This window comes from Euleptes europaea, chromosome 3 (assembly GCF_029931775.1).
Source record: "Euleptes europaea isolate rEulEur1 chromosome 3, rEulEur1.hap1, whole genome shotgun sequence".
Lineage (NCBI taxonomy): Eukaryota > Metazoa > Chordata > Lepidosauria > Squamata > Sphaerodactylidae > Euleptes > Euleptes europaea.
Window position 1 is genome coordinate 117,270,321 of NC_079314.1, and position 17,765 is coordinate 117,288,085.

The 17,765-nt window shown below is 44.8% G+C and overlaps 1 protein-coding gene across 1 annotated transcript in view; it reads right to left on the minus strand.

The window, feature by feature from the left end:
• Positions 1-17,765, minus strand: part of SNX2 (sorting nexin 2) — a 32,155-nt gene that overhangs the window by 4,293 nt on the left and 10,097 nt on the right. The window contains exons 2-12 of the mRNA XM_056845937.1: positions 17,426-17,543; positions 13,909-14,069; positions 11,987-12,053; positions 11,571-11,614; positions 11,344-11,485; positions 9,538-9,616; positions 8,884-8,959; positions 7,476-7,589; positions 6,002-6,095; positions 4,430-4,635; positions 3,135-3,278 (exon numbers count right to left, since the gene is read on the minus strand). Of these exons, the coding sequence (XP_056701915.1) occupies positions 3,135-3,278; positions 4,430-4,635; positions 6,002-6,095; positions 7,476-7,589; positions 8,884-8,959; positions 9,538-9,616; positions 11,344-11,485; positions 11,571-11,614; positions 11,987-12,053; positions 13,909-14,069; positions 17,426-17,543 (1,245 nt within the window). The remainder of the gene's footprint in view (positions 1-3,134; positions 3,279-4,429; positions 4,636-6,001; positions 6,096-7,475; positions 7,590-8,883; positions 8,960-9,537; positions 9,617-11,343; positions 11,486-11,570; positions 11,615-11,986; positions 12,054-13,908; positions 14,070-17,425; positions 17,544-17,765) is intronic.

Consider the following 17,765-nt stretch of genomic DNA (forward strand, 5'->3'; position numbering starts at 1 on the left):
TGTCAGATTCATGAATATTACAGCATTAAGCCTAAGTTTGGAAAGGAAGTAATATAACAGGCTGCTGGAAAAGTACCTCGATGCTTGGCATTATCATATATAAGCTGGCCCCTTGAGAGCTCTTATCCGGCCCACGAGCCAACCGCGGCAGCCACCCCTCCCCCCTTGATCTGGGCTGGCAAGGCATGGCCCGACCCGACCAAGTGACATTAAAGTCATATCCAGCACTCGTAACAATTGAGTTCGACACTCCTGTACTACGCCATCCAATTTAAACCAGACCTTGCATATTAGTGTGCACATGCACATAGCTTGAGACCAGTTTTTCTAGGATTGTTCCGCAGTTTGTCTAGGCCGTGGCTCTACTCAAGCGTACGCACAGAGTTCCTGTTGATACAACTGGAATAGGCAAGGGGGCTGAATGTTCCCTTCTCCTACCCACCTCAGTGTGACATCAGCGCTGATGTCAACCATTTAGTCATTGTTCAAGTTAATTAAGGTACACGGTGAATCACGGTAGCAGTCTCCGAACTCTGGTTTAAGGTGGAACCATCGTGAGCTTACTATGTGCCAGTCCAATGCTTCAATGTGATTAACCCCAGAAGGAAACTATCGTTATCCTCTAGACCAGACGTTCTTGAACTTTTTCCACTTGCGATCCCTTTTTGCCCAGGAAATTTTTACGCCACCCCAAGTATATAGGTATATAAAATAGGTATACAAATCAAACATTTACTAATAATAAATCATAAAGAAACTTATCTTAAAACAATTCTTTTGTATACATGATTTTACCATTTACTGCTGCCAAATTTTTCACAACCCCCACATTCAGTTACTCTACCCCATATGGGGTCGTGACCCACAGTTTAAGAAGCTTTGCTCTAGTCCACCCCCGTTCCTTAACTAGAGTTGTGCAAAACCGAACATTTCTGTGTATACCAGCTCAATGAGAGCTGCCGCTTATAGAACTGTAGGGAATTCAGGCTCACTGACTGGAGGCCAGACCAAGAAGAAGGAGGAGTTGGTTTTTATATGCCGACTTTCTCTGCCTTTTAAGGAGAATCAAACTGGCTTACAATCTCCTTCCCTTCCTCTCCCCATAACAGACACCTTTTGAGGTAGGTGAGGCTGAGAGAGTTCGGAAAGAACTGTGACTAGCCCAAGGTCACCCCAGCCAGCTTCATGTGGAGGAGTGGGGGAACCAACCCGGTTCACCAAATTAGAGTCCGGCACTTATATGGAGGAGTGGGGAATCAAACCCAGTTCTCCGGATTAGAGTCCGCCGCTCTTAGCTACTACACCACGCAGAGAATAGCCTTAAGGAATTTATTGTGTATCGATACACAAGGAGACGTCAGTCCCACCAGGGTGGCTAGAGGAAGAGTTCTCACTGTACTGCAGATTTCATAAGCATTTTATAGCATGAGATAAAACCAACTGCTGCAATTTCATAAAATCCTTGCAACAGAGGACATTTGGGCAGCTACTACATGGTGTCTCTGTCTCTTGTAGAATTTTGGTACTGTCTAGCGTCTGCCCAAGCTGGAAAGTTTACCCAACCTTTGAATACAGGGTGACCCATTTTATCATTAACCCTTGTTTATACATGCAAGCAAGCTCAGAAGCAGAAACGTATGCCTGGCAAATGTGTGTCATAGTTTACTGTAGACAGTGATGGTCTGATGGCTAACTTTGGCCAAGTCAGAGGCCTGGCTTTTATTAGGCCTGCTTCCTTAAGTTTCCTCAGGGTTTTTTTCTTCCTTCCCCAACAGAGGCACCAGGCAGCCCACAGGACTCGCACTGGAGAAGCTATTTTGCTAACATTTTTCATTTTACAGAAGACTGCCATAGTATTTCTTACGTAAATTATTGGTGCAAAACTCAACTACTCTGCGCTAACACAACAGCTGGAACAGGGAAAAAAGCAATATGGAAGTTACCCTACCTCTTCAATTTCCTTAATGAAAGCATGACAGAAAGAGTGCATAGGTTATGGCAACTTCAAAACGTTTTGACAGTTTTATGGAAGTCGTACCATCACATACGCACAAACACACGCATGCACACACAGAAGAAACGGTCACATGATTAAGTAAAACATTGGTCTGATTGTGTATCATGATTTTACACATTTCAGTGAGCTGGATCCTGCCTTGTGGTTCTGCCAAATACAGTACCCTCTGACAGAGCCAGAAGAATGTTCTACATTTAGCTGGTCGCAGCGGTAGAACCCAATTCAACGTACTTTGGAACTAAGAGTTGGTTTTTAAATGCCAACTTTTCCTACCTTTTAAAGGAGAATCAAACCAGCTTACAATCACCTTCCCTTCCTCTCCCCACAACAGAACACCTTGTGAGGTAGGTGAGGCTGAGAGAGTTTGGAGAGAACGGTGACTAGCCCAAGGTCACCCAGCTGGCTGCATGTGGAGGACCGGGGTATCAAACCCAATTCTCCAGATTAAAGTCTGCTGCTCATGTGGAGTGGGGACTCAAGCCCGGTTCTCCAGATTAGAGTCCCCCGCTCTTAACCACTACACAGCACGCTGGCTAACTGCCTAGCACAATAAACCCACCTCACTCACTACTTTCCCGTTTGTGTTACAATTCCCCACTCAGTATATCAGAACGACAAGATACATTTCAGAATTCATGCAGACGACTCATGAGCAACAGTAGAAGAAGAAGAGTTGGTTTTTATATGCTGAATTTCTCTACCACTTAAGGAAGAATCAAACCGGCTCTACAATCACCTTCTCTTCCCCTCCCTACAACAGACACCCTGTGAGATAGATGGGGCTGAGAGAGCTCTAAGAGAACTGTGACTAGCCCAAGGTCACCCAGCTGGCTTTGTGTGTCAGAGCGGGGAAACAAATCTAGCTCACCAGATTAGCCTCCGCCGCTCATGGGGAGGAGTGGGGAATCGAACCCGGTTCTCCAGATCAGAGTCCACCGCTCCAAATCACCGCTCTTAACCACTAAACCACGCTGGTTCTCACAGAACCGAACCACTCACCGTTCTAAAGTCACAAGCCAAGATTTACAACCCACGACAAAGTAAAGCATGAAGCCCAAGGAACAGAGAAAGAGGGACAGCCCCAAAAAACACACGGCGCTCCGGCTGCTGGTTTTACCTCCTTGATTTCATCCTTGGCTTGCTGCAGCTTGTCCGGTTTGTTGGCCAGCTGGAGCTTCGCTTCGGCTTCCCGTTTCTTCTGCAGCATGACCTGCGCGTCCTGCCACTTCTGCCAGCACTTCATCCGGTGATCGAACACCCCCTGCAGAGCGGGACACAGGGCAACCATGAAAAGGCTGATGGGCCCTTTTAAAAAAAATCTAGCAGACATTTCTCTTGAAAGGCAAAACACGCCGTGTGAGTATGAAACTGAGCTTTTTTTGACTTAGCATCGTATACTAAGGCCAGCAGCAACACAACTGGAATCGAAAGACACCTTTAGGCTTACCCAAGACATATGCATTTTGCATTTACTTATTTATATATCCCACTGTTGAGACTCAAAGGGGTTTAGAACATCATTGTTCTCCCCCCCTTCCATTTTCTCACAACAACCTTGTGAGGTAGGCGAGAGTGCGAGTCTGTAAAGAAGAAGAGTTGGTTTTTATATGCCGACTTTCTCTACCACTGAAGGAAGAATCAAACCGGCTTACAATCACCTTCCCTTCCCCTCCCCACAACAGGCACGCAGTGAGGTGGGTGGGGCTGAGAGAGCTCTAAGAGAGCTGTGACTAGCCAAGGCTTCATGTGGAGGAGTGGGGAAACCAATCCGGTTCACCAGATTAGTGTCTACTGCTCATGTGGAGGAGTGGGGAATCAAACCCGGTTCTCCAGATTAGAGTTCACTGCTCCAAACCACTGCTCTTAACCACTACACCACTCTTTTTCACACCAATCAAACCAGCTTACAATCTCCTTCCCTTCCTCTCCCCACAACAGACCCCTTGAGAGGTAGGTGGGGCGAAGAGAGTTCGGAGAGAACTGTGACTAGCCCAAGGTCACCCAGCAGGCTTCCTGTAGAGGGGAAACCAACCTGGTTCTTCAGATTAGAGTCCACCGCTCCTAACCACTACACTACGCTCCACCCAGCGAGCTTCCATGGTGGCAGTGCGGATCTGAACCCGGGTCACCCAGGGTCCTAATCCGCCACTCATTCCAAGTGGGCTTCTCAAGACTTGGCATGCACCCAGTAAGTTCTTTTTCTGTGTCTAGGTGGCCCCCATTCCGTATTAAGCTCTTTCAAAAGGGAGCCATATCCTTGTTGGAGCTTAACTGAGACCGCAGGACATTCAGCTCCATGATTAGAGACTAAGCTCTGTTTCTACTGCTGTACCCTTTGCATTCTTATATCAGTCCAATGTATAAATTCTGCCTCTGCAAAAAAGATCAGGTAGTTTATTAACGGGGGCTTACTTTTACCGCACCGATAAGGCGAATATAGTCACTCAGCAGCTCGGAAAAGACATAGAAATCAGCAAAAGCTTGCTCTTGATGCAATTGGTCAATTTTCTCCTCCACTTCAGCCAGCTGCGACAAAGCTCTCGATAAAGCCGTATGGTCTTCAGAGTTTCCCAGCATGGCGGCGCTTTTAGCAAAGGCAGCTGTGTTGGCTGAAAGCTCTGAAAAAGAGAGAGAAACCGCGTTGATTCGCCGCTGGGGAGGGAGGCAACCTTCTGAATGATCGCTGGGAAACTACATTGTCAAACAGAACCATCAGCAAGCCTTTACACCAGGGGCATCTAACTCATTTGTCACTTGGTCAGGGAATGCGTACTGTAAAATTTAATGCCAGGTACCAGAAATACAAACTTTATAGAAGACGCAGGCAAAGCCAATTAATGATATTATTGTTTCACTTTATTTTTTTACTTAAAATAAAAACATGCTTAAAACAATAACACTCTTAGGGTATTTTGTTTATTTAACAGCCCATGATCACTGACACCTCGGGACTGGGGGAGGGCTACCTCTGTCAGTGGGCACACTTCGGGCCCACCAGCCCAGATTGGGATTGGGGGGGGTGGCTGCCTGGGGGGCCGGATAAGAGCTCTCAAGGGGCCGAATCGGGCCCGTGGGCCGTATGTTAGACACCCCTGCTTTACACCATTCTCAACCCCCAAAACAATCTCCATTACTTTTTTCACTATCGCTACACTGTCCTCAGCTGAGGTTGTGCGTAAAGCTAAGCTTCCGTGCTGAAAAGGTTAGAAATATTTATTTTTTATAAACTTTTTTAAATTTTTATATTATAGGATACAGAAAGAAGAAGGGGGGGATGAAAAAAAAAAACAAGGTATAGTTTCTAATTTAACAAACATTAATCTCTGGATAGTATTTCAGGCCCGTGAGTAATAATCATATCAAGGTTGCCATTTTATCTTAAATTCTTCCATTTAGTTCATTCTTATCAACATCAATGCAAAATCAAACAATTTATTAATCTGCGATGTCTGGAAGCAGGCTAGATTTCCAATATGTTGCATACAGAATTCTGACGGCGTTAGTTGCATATTGATAGAGTTCTTTGTGGGTTGAGTTCACTTGAGGGGGTGTTATGCCTAATAACATACATTTAGGATCTAGTTCGAAGTTCACCTGAAGAATACCCTGAATGTCTTTATGTACTTTGCGCCAAAAATTTTGACTCTTTTTACAGGTCCGCCATTGATGGTGAAAAGTTCCAAGGTTAGAAATATTTAGACTGGTGGTGGAAAGTGCCGTCAAGTCGCAACTGACCTAGGGCGCCCCATAGGGTTTCCAAGACGAGAGACGAACAGAGGGGGTTTGCCTTTGCCCGAGTCTGTGTAGCAACCCTGGACTTCCCCGGTGGTCTCCCATCCGAGTACGAACCAGAGATGACCCTGCTTAGAGTCCGAGATCTAAAGAGATCACGCTGGCCTGAGTCATCCAGGTCAGGGCATGTTTAGACCGAATGGCTAAATTTCGCACAGCTCACTTCTGAAAGTTCGGTATAAAGATATCTACCTTTCCTGTGGCAGACCAAGGCTTCCACGCTGCCATGAAGCTTCCGAAGTTGCTGATCCAGATTTTCAAATTGTTGCTGCTTTTCCTCAAACCACTGGAGAGAAGTGAAATGGTCAGCCCATTACAAATTATCCTCCGCTTTAAGCAAGCAAAATACAGAATCATAGAATCACAGAGTTGGAAGGGACAACAAGGGTCATCTAGTCCAACCCCTACACAATGCAGGAAATTCACAACTACTTCCCCCCCCACACACACACACACACAGTGACCCCTACTCCATGCCCAGAAGGTGGCCAAGAAGCCCTCCATCATGTGCCTAAGGTCACAGAATCAGCATTGATGTCAGATGGCCATATAGCCTCTGCTTAAAAACCTCTACATAAGGAGAGCTCACCACCTTCCGAGGAAACCTGTTCCACCGAGGAACTGCTCTAACTGTTAGAAAACTCTTCCTAATGTCAAGACGGAAACTCTTTTGATTTAATTTCAGCCCGTTGGTTCTGGTCCGACCTTCTGGGGCAACAGAAAACAACTCGGCACCCTCCTCTATATGACAGCCCTTCAAGTACTTGGTTATCATATCACCTCTCACCACTCCAAATATAGGGGTCCCTCATGCCATTCCCAAGGGTTCCATGGCACCAGACACCTTTCCTGGCTCCTGCCAAGTGTTTATAGAAACTGGATGGGGTTTTTACCCTGCAGGTCTTCTGATCAGCTGCGTAGGTTTTTTAAAAAACATTGCTTCGGCGGCAGCTGCCGCTACAAGACAAAGATCTTCTCTGTGTGACTGAAAGTAAGCCGTGTGTATGCATGACAACGTTTTTAAACAATATGCTCATTCTGAAAGTCATCCTGTTAAGCAGAGCTTCTAACCTGAAATGTTGAAGAGTGACCATTAGTCATGCAGAACCTCACTCCCTGGCCTTTTACGCATGGCTGTTACCCTTGCGGTCACTCCTCCCACAACTTCGGGTCTTTGTTTTGATCGTGCACGCCGTTTCCGGCTGTCAGAGGTCGCCTCGCTCTCCCCCTGTGTTTCCCTGCATTTTTAGGGACCTGCTTTTTCTCAAATTTGAAACGCAGGGGGAGAGCGAGGCGACCTCTGACGGTTGGAAGCAGCACTCATTGTCAAAATGAAGACCCAAAGTCATCGGAGGGGTGACCGCAAGGGAAACAGCCATGCATAAAAGACCCCTGGCATTTTGTGGTTACCTCAGCTTCCTGTGGCAGCCATTCATTCTGTGGTTCTGCCCACCACCCTGCGTCAGAATTCCAAAGGTGCCCGCGGGCTGAAAAGGGTTAGGGGGGCCCCTTGCGGGATACCCATGACAGCTGAACCAACACAGCTGAGAATCCAAGCTAAAGTAATATCCAGTTTTCTATCCCCGCAGCCTTAAAATGCCACTGTTGAGCCTCATGAACTCATCTCACCATTAAAGCGGGGGGGGGGGGGGAAATCAGCCCTTACCGCATCTGATTCGTTCATCTTGATTGTCATTTTGTTAACGGCATCGGCAGCCTTGTTGACCATCCTCAGCAGCCCCGCTCCGCTCAGGGCCTGGGTGCTCACTGCTCTCGGCAGCTGGAATTGAAATGACAAAGAAGGATTAAGAAACCAATGTTAAAGACTGGAGGTTTACCTGGGCGGCAAAGGGATGTCGTGGTTCCCCGTATCCCCTCAATATATTTCAATGGTTTCTTGAATTGACAGCTTTTACATTCTCAGCGGAAAACTTTAAACCCAGATTTGCTTTTCTTCTGCACCTTTACGTTTAGATGTAGCAACTTTGACAAACGTCGTGTGTGTTACAATACCACCTGTACAGCAAAAAGAAAAAGCATGGGCTTCAAGAATTAAGTTCTATTATTTATTATTTCAATTGAAATTGAAATTTCATCCAAAACCCCAGGTGCCACAGCACAGCAAAACGTGCAGGATAAAATACCAAAGCCTTCTCTTTGTGACAAATTACAGCACGGTGAACAGTCAACGCAAGCTATTTTATAGCGCTGTTGTGTTACAAAAACCCAGCCTTAGAAAATGTCCATCTCCAGAACAGCTGGGTTTTGAGACAGGGATGCTAGGAGAAATCCCTGAGATCAAAAGATGGAGAGAGAAAATGGCTGAATATGCAGTGATGGCAAAGTTGACACATTTGCTGAATAAAAGACCTGTCGGGGAGTTCCAGGAAAAATGGAAACCATATTATGATTATGCATAATGTAATCTTAATATTCAGCGGTAGAATAATTTGATAACAATCAGATAATAAGTAGATAAAAACAATGAAATGTAGGAAATATAGGTGTGGTATTGGAAGCAATAGGTAATAGTGTTTTACTCGATTAAATATAAACTTATCTTAAAGGATAATGATATATAAATAAAAATATAGTATCTAATTAAGCATGAAAGCTGGCTACTAAAGAGACCGGTAGAGCAGAGATTGAGGTGAAATAAGAAGGTATTAGGCAGTATAAAGGGATTAAAATGTAAATTATAAGTGTATTTAGTGAGTTAGGCATTTTTGATTATGGTAGATGTTACTGATGGCAGCTATAAACGGCGCATTAAGGAAGGTTGATTTGTAGTATGTATGATTGGCGTATGTATGATTCGTTGTTTTTTCTTTATGTTAAAAATAAAAATTATGAATTTTAAAAAAAGAGATAGGGATACAATTTGTAAAAGAGCATTCCGGTGAGCAAAGGGGCTCGCTTGCATTACATCAGGGGCCAGCTAAGTATTTCAAGCTGGGAAAAGTTCCACTGAGGGTGTAAATGCAAGTTTTAGGTATAAGATTTTTCTGCGTAAGATGACAGTGTTTCTTTATACAAGTTCCACAGTAGATAGAAAGACAAACAGGAGAATATACCTCAGAACTTTCCAAAAACTGCCTTAAATCAGGATCCTGTAACAAGGTTGGGTGTTTTACTGTTCGTTGTAGATACCTGCGGTTTTAAAAGTTAGATGACATTTAGTGTTCCTGACGGTACTGCAAAAATATTTGCTATCCACAAATCATGCACAGGGCTACAGCCTCTCACTAGCTGGACAACAGTTTTAAAATCAGATTGGTGGGTTAAATTTAGAGGACATTTATCTCAATACCTCCGTTCAATCTTTTCTCTTGTTGGGATACTACCAAATGCGTATTTGGTTAGCCAAACCAGAACAGTGACAAATGCCAAGACACTACCAAATTAGCCAATAAGCAATAGGTTTGATTTAGGATTGCATTTGACTAATTTAGTCTTTTTTAAAATTTATTGTGATTTCCAACTGCCTTCTATGTATTTTCTTTAACAGCTGTTTTATTTACATTGTAAGTTGCCTTGAGTTCCACACGGTAGAAAGGGGGCTAATAGATGTTTCAAATACGTAAATCAATATCACCTGCTCTTTCTTGCCTACCTCAAGCAAGCAGGAAGCAAAGAGTAAATCCATGCAGTAAACCCAGAATTGCAAGCCAACCACACAATATTAAACATGCCATATAAATCATAGATGAACCGCAAGGATACATTACCTTTCTAGCGCTGCTCTTCTTTTTTCTACAAATTCTGTTGACGATGAATCTTCTTTGCCTACTTTTACCTTGGTCATGCCTTTGAAGAAAGTGACATACCAATTTTTACGTTTTGATAAGAATTTAAGATTGTCACAACGTGTAAACAAAAATTCAGAAGTCCTCAAACAAACCAAGAATGAATCTTTCCAACCTCCCTGGGATGGGTTTGTTTGATTCAACAAAGCTTGCTGGCAAGGGCTGTCTGATCGTCAAGACCAGAACCAACATGTTGAAATTAAAAGAGTTTTCAGCTAAACATTAGGAAAAACCTCCTGAGAGACAAAGCAGTTCCTCAGTGGAACAGGCTTCCTCGGGAGAAGGTGGGCTCTCCTTCGTTGGAGGATTTTAAGCAGAGGCTAGATGGCCACCTGACAGCCATGCTGATTCTGTGAATTCAGGCAGGTCATGAGAGGAGGGCAGGAAGAGTTGCGCCAGTGTTTGGCTCTCGTGGCCCTTTCTTACATGGCCCAGGGAAATGCTGATCGCCACTTTGGGGTCAGGAAGCAATTCTCCTCTAGGCCAGAGGATCCTGGAGGGTTTTTTGCCATCTTCTGAGCATGGAGCAGGGGTCGATGGGGGTGTGGATGGGAGATAGTTGTGAATTTCATGCATTCTTCAGGGGGTTGGACTAGACGACCCTGGAGGTCCCTTCCAACTCTATGATTCTAAGTTAACCATGAAAGGGGGGGGCGACACGGAAGGGAGCTTACACTGAGGGAGAAATATTACCTGCTTGCAGGTGAAATGTCAGGATTTTGTTTGTGTTTGGCTTCTACCACCAACACTGCAAGTTAAATGTCTTATCATAATCAGTTACAACCTTCATTAGTAAACCTACACAGTTATATATTATCCAATGAGCCCTGCCTGTAGTTCACCAAGACACATACTTTTACGGTCAGAAATCAGACCCAGCTTTCCTTTATGCATGGGCTTTTTTTCTTTACTAAAAATTTAGACAGCGAATGGCTTGTTTTACTGTCTAGATTAGTGGTTCCCAAAGCGGGCAGTACCACCTCCTGGGGGGGCGGTGAGATTGCCTAGAAGGGCACTAAGAGGCAAAGGGCATCAGGGGGGTGCTAGACGTGGAATTTGGTGGAAACTGTCGGAATGTTTTTCCAGACTTTGAAGAGCTGGTACCACTGGATCAAGTTCATCAGTTTTCTTGAATAAATTTCAACTAAAACGTTTTAATTTGATTTTGAATAGACGTGCAATTAATTGTTACTGTTTTTAAATTTTATTGTTCTTATCTTTAGTGCGTCATGCAAACCCCTATTTTGAATAATGCTTTTTATAGGATAGGGTAGGGGGCGCTGGGGTTGAATTTGTGGAACCAAGGGGGCGGTGGCCCGAAAAATTTGGGAACCACCGGACTAGATGATCCAAAAATGAACAATATAAACGAAGCTACCCAAAGCTGCTTTTACTCAGCTGAACTCTGGGCACCAAGATTCACTGGGAAGAGCTGTTGCTGGCACAAGGGACTCACAATTCACCAACAGAAAATCAGGAAGGTTCGGTCTAAGCAAGAAGCACATGTGCACACCAAAATGAATGACAAAACAGAGAACACATTGTTTGTCAAGTTAATTGCAATGTTTGTTCTGAGAGAACATGTCCCTGAGTTCAGTATTTTTCTCCCCTTCCTAGTTTCGTTTTAGAGATCAACAATTACTAGAGAGATACAAAGAAAAAAAGACAATCAAACAGACATTCCGGCATTAAAACAGCAACACAATCTGTTCATGAAGAGGTGCTTACCGACAATACTTTTCTCCGGCGCTGGAGGCACAATGTACCCAACGTGCAGGTATTTTGAAGTTAATTTGCTGTGCAAACCAAGGAAGTCACTGAATCTTCGTTTTACAGAGAACTCATTTTTGTGAAACATGGACAGACTAGTCTAAGAAGAAGAAAAAGCTGTTTTAAAATGTCCAACACTTACAGGGTGCAGAAGAGCCCAAAATTCTGTTGTCAAAACAGGTTACCTTTGTTGTTACTCTATAGGCCATGTAAGCATTCATACCATCACCTAAAGGAACAGGTAGAAGAGTCACAGGTCAGTTCTTCTTTGGACATTTAACTACTCACACAACAAGTAACTTGTCCCCAATGCTTTAACTGTTGCTTTCATCTTTCGTGCTTACTCCAAGCTCTGGTTTTAACTTGTTTTAATGACGTATGTGTGCATTGGTTTTTAACAGCTCTGAAGGTGAGATTTTGCTTTGTGTGTTTTAACACATTAGCTGCCTTGGTAAGCCCGAAAAGGGCAGAAAGGTGGGGTAAAAGTCTTGTTAATTAAAAAATTAGCTTGCTACTTGATTCATAAATCCCTTTTTATAACCCCAATGAAAATTAAAGGTATGCTAGAACGATTGCTACAACCCGCTGCTTTCAGACTCACCGACTTTCTCTGGGTCAGACACATTAATTTCAATATCGAACACGTCCCCATTGGCCTCCTCTTCAATCTAGGGAGACAAAATACAGTGTGATCAAGTTCCCTTTGATGATTATTGAAGGGATAGCATAAGAACATAAGAAAAGCCATGCTGGATCAGACCAAGGCCCATCAAGTCCAGCAGTCTGTTCACACAGGGGCCAACCAGGTGCCTCTAGGAAGCCCCCCAAAAAGACAACTGCAGCAGCAGCATCCTGCCTGTGTTCCTGGAGAGAATAGGTTTGCATCATGACTAGTATCCATTTTAACCAGTAGCCATGGAGAGGCCTCTCCTCCATGAACATGTCCACTCCCCTCTTAAAGCCTTCCAAGTTGGCAGCCATCACCACGTCCTGGGGCAGAGAGTTCCACAATTTAACTATGCATTGCGTGAAGAAATACTTCCTTTTATCAGTTTTGAATCTCTCCCCCTCCAGCTTCAGCAGATGACCCCACGTTCTGGTATTATGAGAGAGGGAGAAAAGCTTCTCCCTATCCACTCTCTCCAAACCATGCCTAATTTTATAGACCTCTATCATGTCTCCCCTTAGCCGCCTTCTTTCCAAGCTAAACAGCCCTAAGTTGCAATTTGCTTCTGGTTAGTAACTGGGTCGACCATGCACTGAGCTAGAAGCCAAAAGACGTTATAACGATCATGGAACTTCATCAAAAACGTCTCTCAGATATAATTTCTATTAGAAAGGCAGGAGAAGTTTACACTGTCTCTTAACACAAATCCCATTGTTGCTCAAACTACTACGGGGGAAGATTTACTTACCAGGAAGCAAAAGGGGGGGTACAATTGCCAAAAACATGAGCGATTTTCAGACAGCAGGAAAAAGCAGAGGATGAAATTTCGATGCAGTTAATTGTTGCACTCTTATGCAAACCTAACTCACAGTGCTGCCATCCTGCCCAGAGGTACCACAACCCAAAGATTACTTGGCACTGCTCGGAAAATGCAGCTTTTCATCTACTTAGTCTTCAACTAATATATTGTAGGAATAGTGGGGAGACGCTTGCCTTGAAGGAGTCTAGCAAAACCTCCCCTGGCCCTGCTGAATGGGAAACGAAAGTTATAAGAACATAAGAAAGGCCATGCTGGATCAGACTATCAAGTCCAGCTATCTCTTCACAACAGTGGCCAACCAGGAGCCTCTAGAAAGCCCACAAACAAGACGACTGCAGCAGCATTGTCCTGCCTGTGTTCCACAGCACCCAATATAATAGGCATGCTCCTCTGATACTGGAGAGAATAGGTATGCATCATGACTAGTATCCATTTTGACTAGTAGCCATGGATAGCCCTCTCTTCCATGAACATGTCCACTCCCCTCTTAAAGCCTTCCAAATTGGCAGCCATCACCACATCCTGGGGCAGGGAGTTCCACCACATCCCTAGATAGTCGATTTCACTGTTGAACAGTGAAAATTTTTTTCTAACATCCAGCTGGTACCTTTCCGCCTGTAATTTAAACCCATTCTTGTGAGTCCTATCCTTTGCTGCCAAAAGGAACAGCTCCCTGCCCTCCTCTAACCAACAGCCCTTCAAAAGAGCAATTATTTCCCCCCTCAACCTCCTCTCTTCCAGACTGAGCATTCCCAACTCCCTCCGCCTTCCCTCGTAGGGCTTGGTCTCCAGGCCCCTGATCATCCTCGTCGCTCTCCTCTGCACCTGCTCTATTCTGTCCACATCCTTTTTGATGTGAGGCCTCCAGAACTGCACATAAAACTCCAGGTGCAGCCTGAACAATGCGGTGTACAGCGGGACTATGACATTGTGCAATCTGGATGTTATGCCTCTGTTGATACACCCCATAATTCATAACTCAGCTCAGTCTCACAAACATTAGAGCATAACGAAAACGGCATGAGAAAATCAATACCTCTTCTCTGGATCTATCGAAATCCACAGGGACTGCTATAGTTTTGGACTCCATTCTGGGTGCTACTAGTGTAGGCGTCACGGGAGTAACAGCAGGAGTAGAATCTGAAGAGAGTATCAGTTCCCTTTCTGGGCTATCCAGAGAAACCTCCTCTGTGGCTTCTAAACAAAGAATAGTTAACAAGCATATGCATGAACTGATATACTTCTTAACATCTTGATACAAACATATGACTAATGGGACACAAAATAATTGTCTTTTTATTCCAACACCTATTTTCAATGTACTGCTGGGTAGGATCTAAAATCCAGAATATCTAAAGTGACAGCGATTTGCTTAATTAGTCACAAGTCTATCTCAAAACGATGAAGCACAGCAAAGGTATGTGCATTTATTATTTATTTACACCCCGCATCCTCTCCCCACAGGAGACTCGGGGCAGCTTACAACATTTTAAAAAATACTAAAATACAATAAATACGAATAAAATAGAAGTAAAAGCAATAAATAGAATAAAACCAATTAAAATATCAACTACAGAACTGGTTATGCGGATCTCCTGCAAGATAGCACCCCAGAACTCTGCCTGTGGTTTTCTAGACCCTGCCCTCAAATTTCACGTTTTCTTATTCTTCAAAGAACTGTTTCGTTTGGCATTAAAGAACAGCGCCTTGGCTTTTAACCAGGATTTGTATCCCACCTTTGTCACATGCTCAAGGTAGCTTGCTCAAGTCAAACACAATCCCCAAAAGCAATCAGTGGAACACTCGAACAAAAGCAATGCTCCGTAAAGAAATGACAGCCCAGTTAAAAGCAAGTACTGTAAAACAGTAGAGAGCCCCATGGTGCAGAGTGGTAAGCTGCAGTATTGCAGGCCAAGCTATGCTCACGACCTGAGTTCAATCTCACCAGAAGTCAGTTTCAGGTAACAGGCTCAAGGCTGACTCAGCCTTCCATCCTTCTGAGGTCGGTAAAATGAATGCCCAGTTTGCCAGGGATGAAGTGTAGACGACTGGGGAAGGCACTGGCAAACCACCCCATAAACATAGTCTGCCTAGTAAATGTTGGGATGTGACGTCACCCCCATGGGTCAGGAATGACCGGGTGCTTGCACAGGAGACCTTCACCTTTACCTACTGTAAAACATCCCACTGCTGTTCTAAAAAGAAGTTTTGTAACCTTTCCAAAACCTGATTGTTTACCTCGACTCTATGGGAAGCAAGCATAATTCCTGAAAACATCCTGTCTCTTGCCACATTTGTTCTAAACCCAGCCACAAGAAGAAAAGTTGTTTTTTATATGCCAACTTTACCACTTAAGGGAGACTCAAACCGGCTTACCATCACCTTCCCTTCCCCTCCCCACAACAGACTCCCTGTGAGCTAGGTGGGGCTGAGAGAGCTCTAACAGAGCTGTGACTAGCCCAAGGTCACCCAGCTGGCTTCGTGTGTAGGAGTGGGGAAACAAATCCAGTTCACCAGATTAGCCTCCGCCGCTCATGTGGAGGAGTGGGGAATCAAACCCGGTTCTCCAGATCAGACTCCACCATTCCAAATCACCACTCTTAACCACTACAAGTGGAACCATTGGTAGTCACGGACAAGTATCTATAAGAATATGTAGGCCCAATATCACCGCTGCCTCCCTCAGTACTCTAGCGCAATAGTTCCTAATCTTTTTTCTGATGGTGACCCCCAAGTCCAAATTATCTTGGCAAGGTGGCCCATCAATTGATTTGCAATTGCCAATCAATAATACCGCAAAAGCACAAAAACCCACTTTCACAGGTTTCTGCGACCCACAAGCTGAGAAATGCTCCGGTGGACTATCGTCTACCCACCTCCCCAGTCCTCCGGCAACACCACAGAAGGACGAAGAACAGTCGTGAGCAGCGCCATCCTGTCCAGTGACAACTGAAACCAGTTGCTACACTTGCTCTGCAACCACCCTTCTGGGGAAGTGGCTACACACACCCTCAAACAACTGTAAGCATGACATCAGCAGGACCACTCAAGAACTGGGGCGGGGGCTTGCGTCCCTTCTGAATCTCTGACAGGGTCACGGACAAAGAAGAAGCACTTGCAGCTTCATTTATTGGTGGTGAAAAAAGCCAGTGTGGTATAGTGGTTAAGAGCGGTGGTTTGGAGCGCTGGAGTCTGATCTGGAGAACCGGGTTTGATCCCCCACTCCTCCACACGAGCGGCGGAGGCTAATCTGGTGAACTGGGTTGGTTTCCCCACTCCAACACACGAAGCCAGCTGGGTGACCTTGGGCTAGTCACAGCTCTCTCAGCCCCACCTACCTCACAGGGTGTCTGTTGTGGGGAGGAGAAGGGAAGGCAATTTGTAAGTCGGTTTGATTCTCCCTTAAGGGGCAGAGAAAGTTGGCATATAAAAACTAAATCTTCTTCTTCTAAGTTGCAGCCGACTTAAGCAAACCCCTCATGGAGTTTGCAAGACAAGAGACATTCAGAGGTGGTTTGCCATTGCCTGCTTCTCTATGGCAACCACGGACTTCCTTGGTGGTCTCCCACCCAAGTACTTATCAAGGATGACCCTGTTTAGCTTCCGAGACTGGACTAACCTGGTTATCCAGGTCAGTCCTTTTTGAAACTAATTCTTGGGGTTTGCAAGGCAAGAGATGTTCAGAGGCCGTTTGCCATTGCCTGCTTCTCTATGGCAACCACGGACTGCCTTGGTGGTCTCCCATCCAAGTATTTATCAACGACGTCCCTGCTTGGCTTCTGAGACTGGGTTAGCCTGGGCCACCCAGGCCAGTCCTTTTTTAAAACCAATTCTTGTTTTAAAACTATTCCTGTAAGATTGTAAACTGGCTCAGGTGCCGAGAGAGCCAGCGTGGTGTAGTGGTTGAAGTGTTGGACTAGGATCTAGGGGGATCACAGGTTCGAACCCCCACTCTTTGCTGGGGAACCCTCAGCCAGCCACACGCTCTCAGCCTAACCTACTTAACAGGGTTGTTGTGATGATTAAATGGAGAAGCGATGATTAAATGGAGGATATAAACTTCTTTGTGTCCCCGGCCAGCAACTGCCTGAACACTATTCAAAACTTTATAGAAACTGCTGGGTCTCTAGCTACAGGTTCTCACTCTGTCAATGAAGCATATCAACTGAAAAATAATGGAAACCAGCCATACAGTAATAAAGTATCAGGCCTGCTTTCTTCAACGAGACAAACATTGTTTTAAAAGCAAGACTATACATGAGCGCTCAGGCAATTGAAAGCCTAGATTCTTGGAGCCCTGCTAGCGTGAAGAAGCAGGTCATATCTTATTCAGATCAATCTGCTCTAAGAATTGCAAGCCCTTCTCTTGCTGGAAAGCACTTGGTTCCAGAAATCCATTTAAAATTTTACTCCAGCTGCTCATCTTCCTGTGCCAAAGTCCAACTGTTGTCTAGAAACGGCACATCAGAGAAAACACCTAGAAGGTACAAGAAAGCATTGGGGGGAGGGGGACTGCAGGAATTTGGTTTTTTTTTTTTAAGGGCGAGAATTACCAGCAAAAAGGTCTTCCCTGTCGTCATCCAGGATGATTTCCGCAGGCTTCGGACCATTCGAATTTGTGCTGATGTCTTCGGCAGGAAGACTGGCTGGTTCTGGAGATGACGGGCTGGACTGTGGAAAAGCAGCAAACAATTGGAAAAGCGAAGTGTCAGCACTCAGATTCACTGGGATTGTCTATCAGTCGTCCAACACAGGCGCAAAATACGAAAAACAGCATGTAAAAACCAGCCGTGTCAGCGATCTCCGTTTCCTACCAGTTGCACAATAACATCCTAAGGAAACATTAATCATCAGCTCTCGCTCTAGAGGGATATCATGGTACATACTTTCACT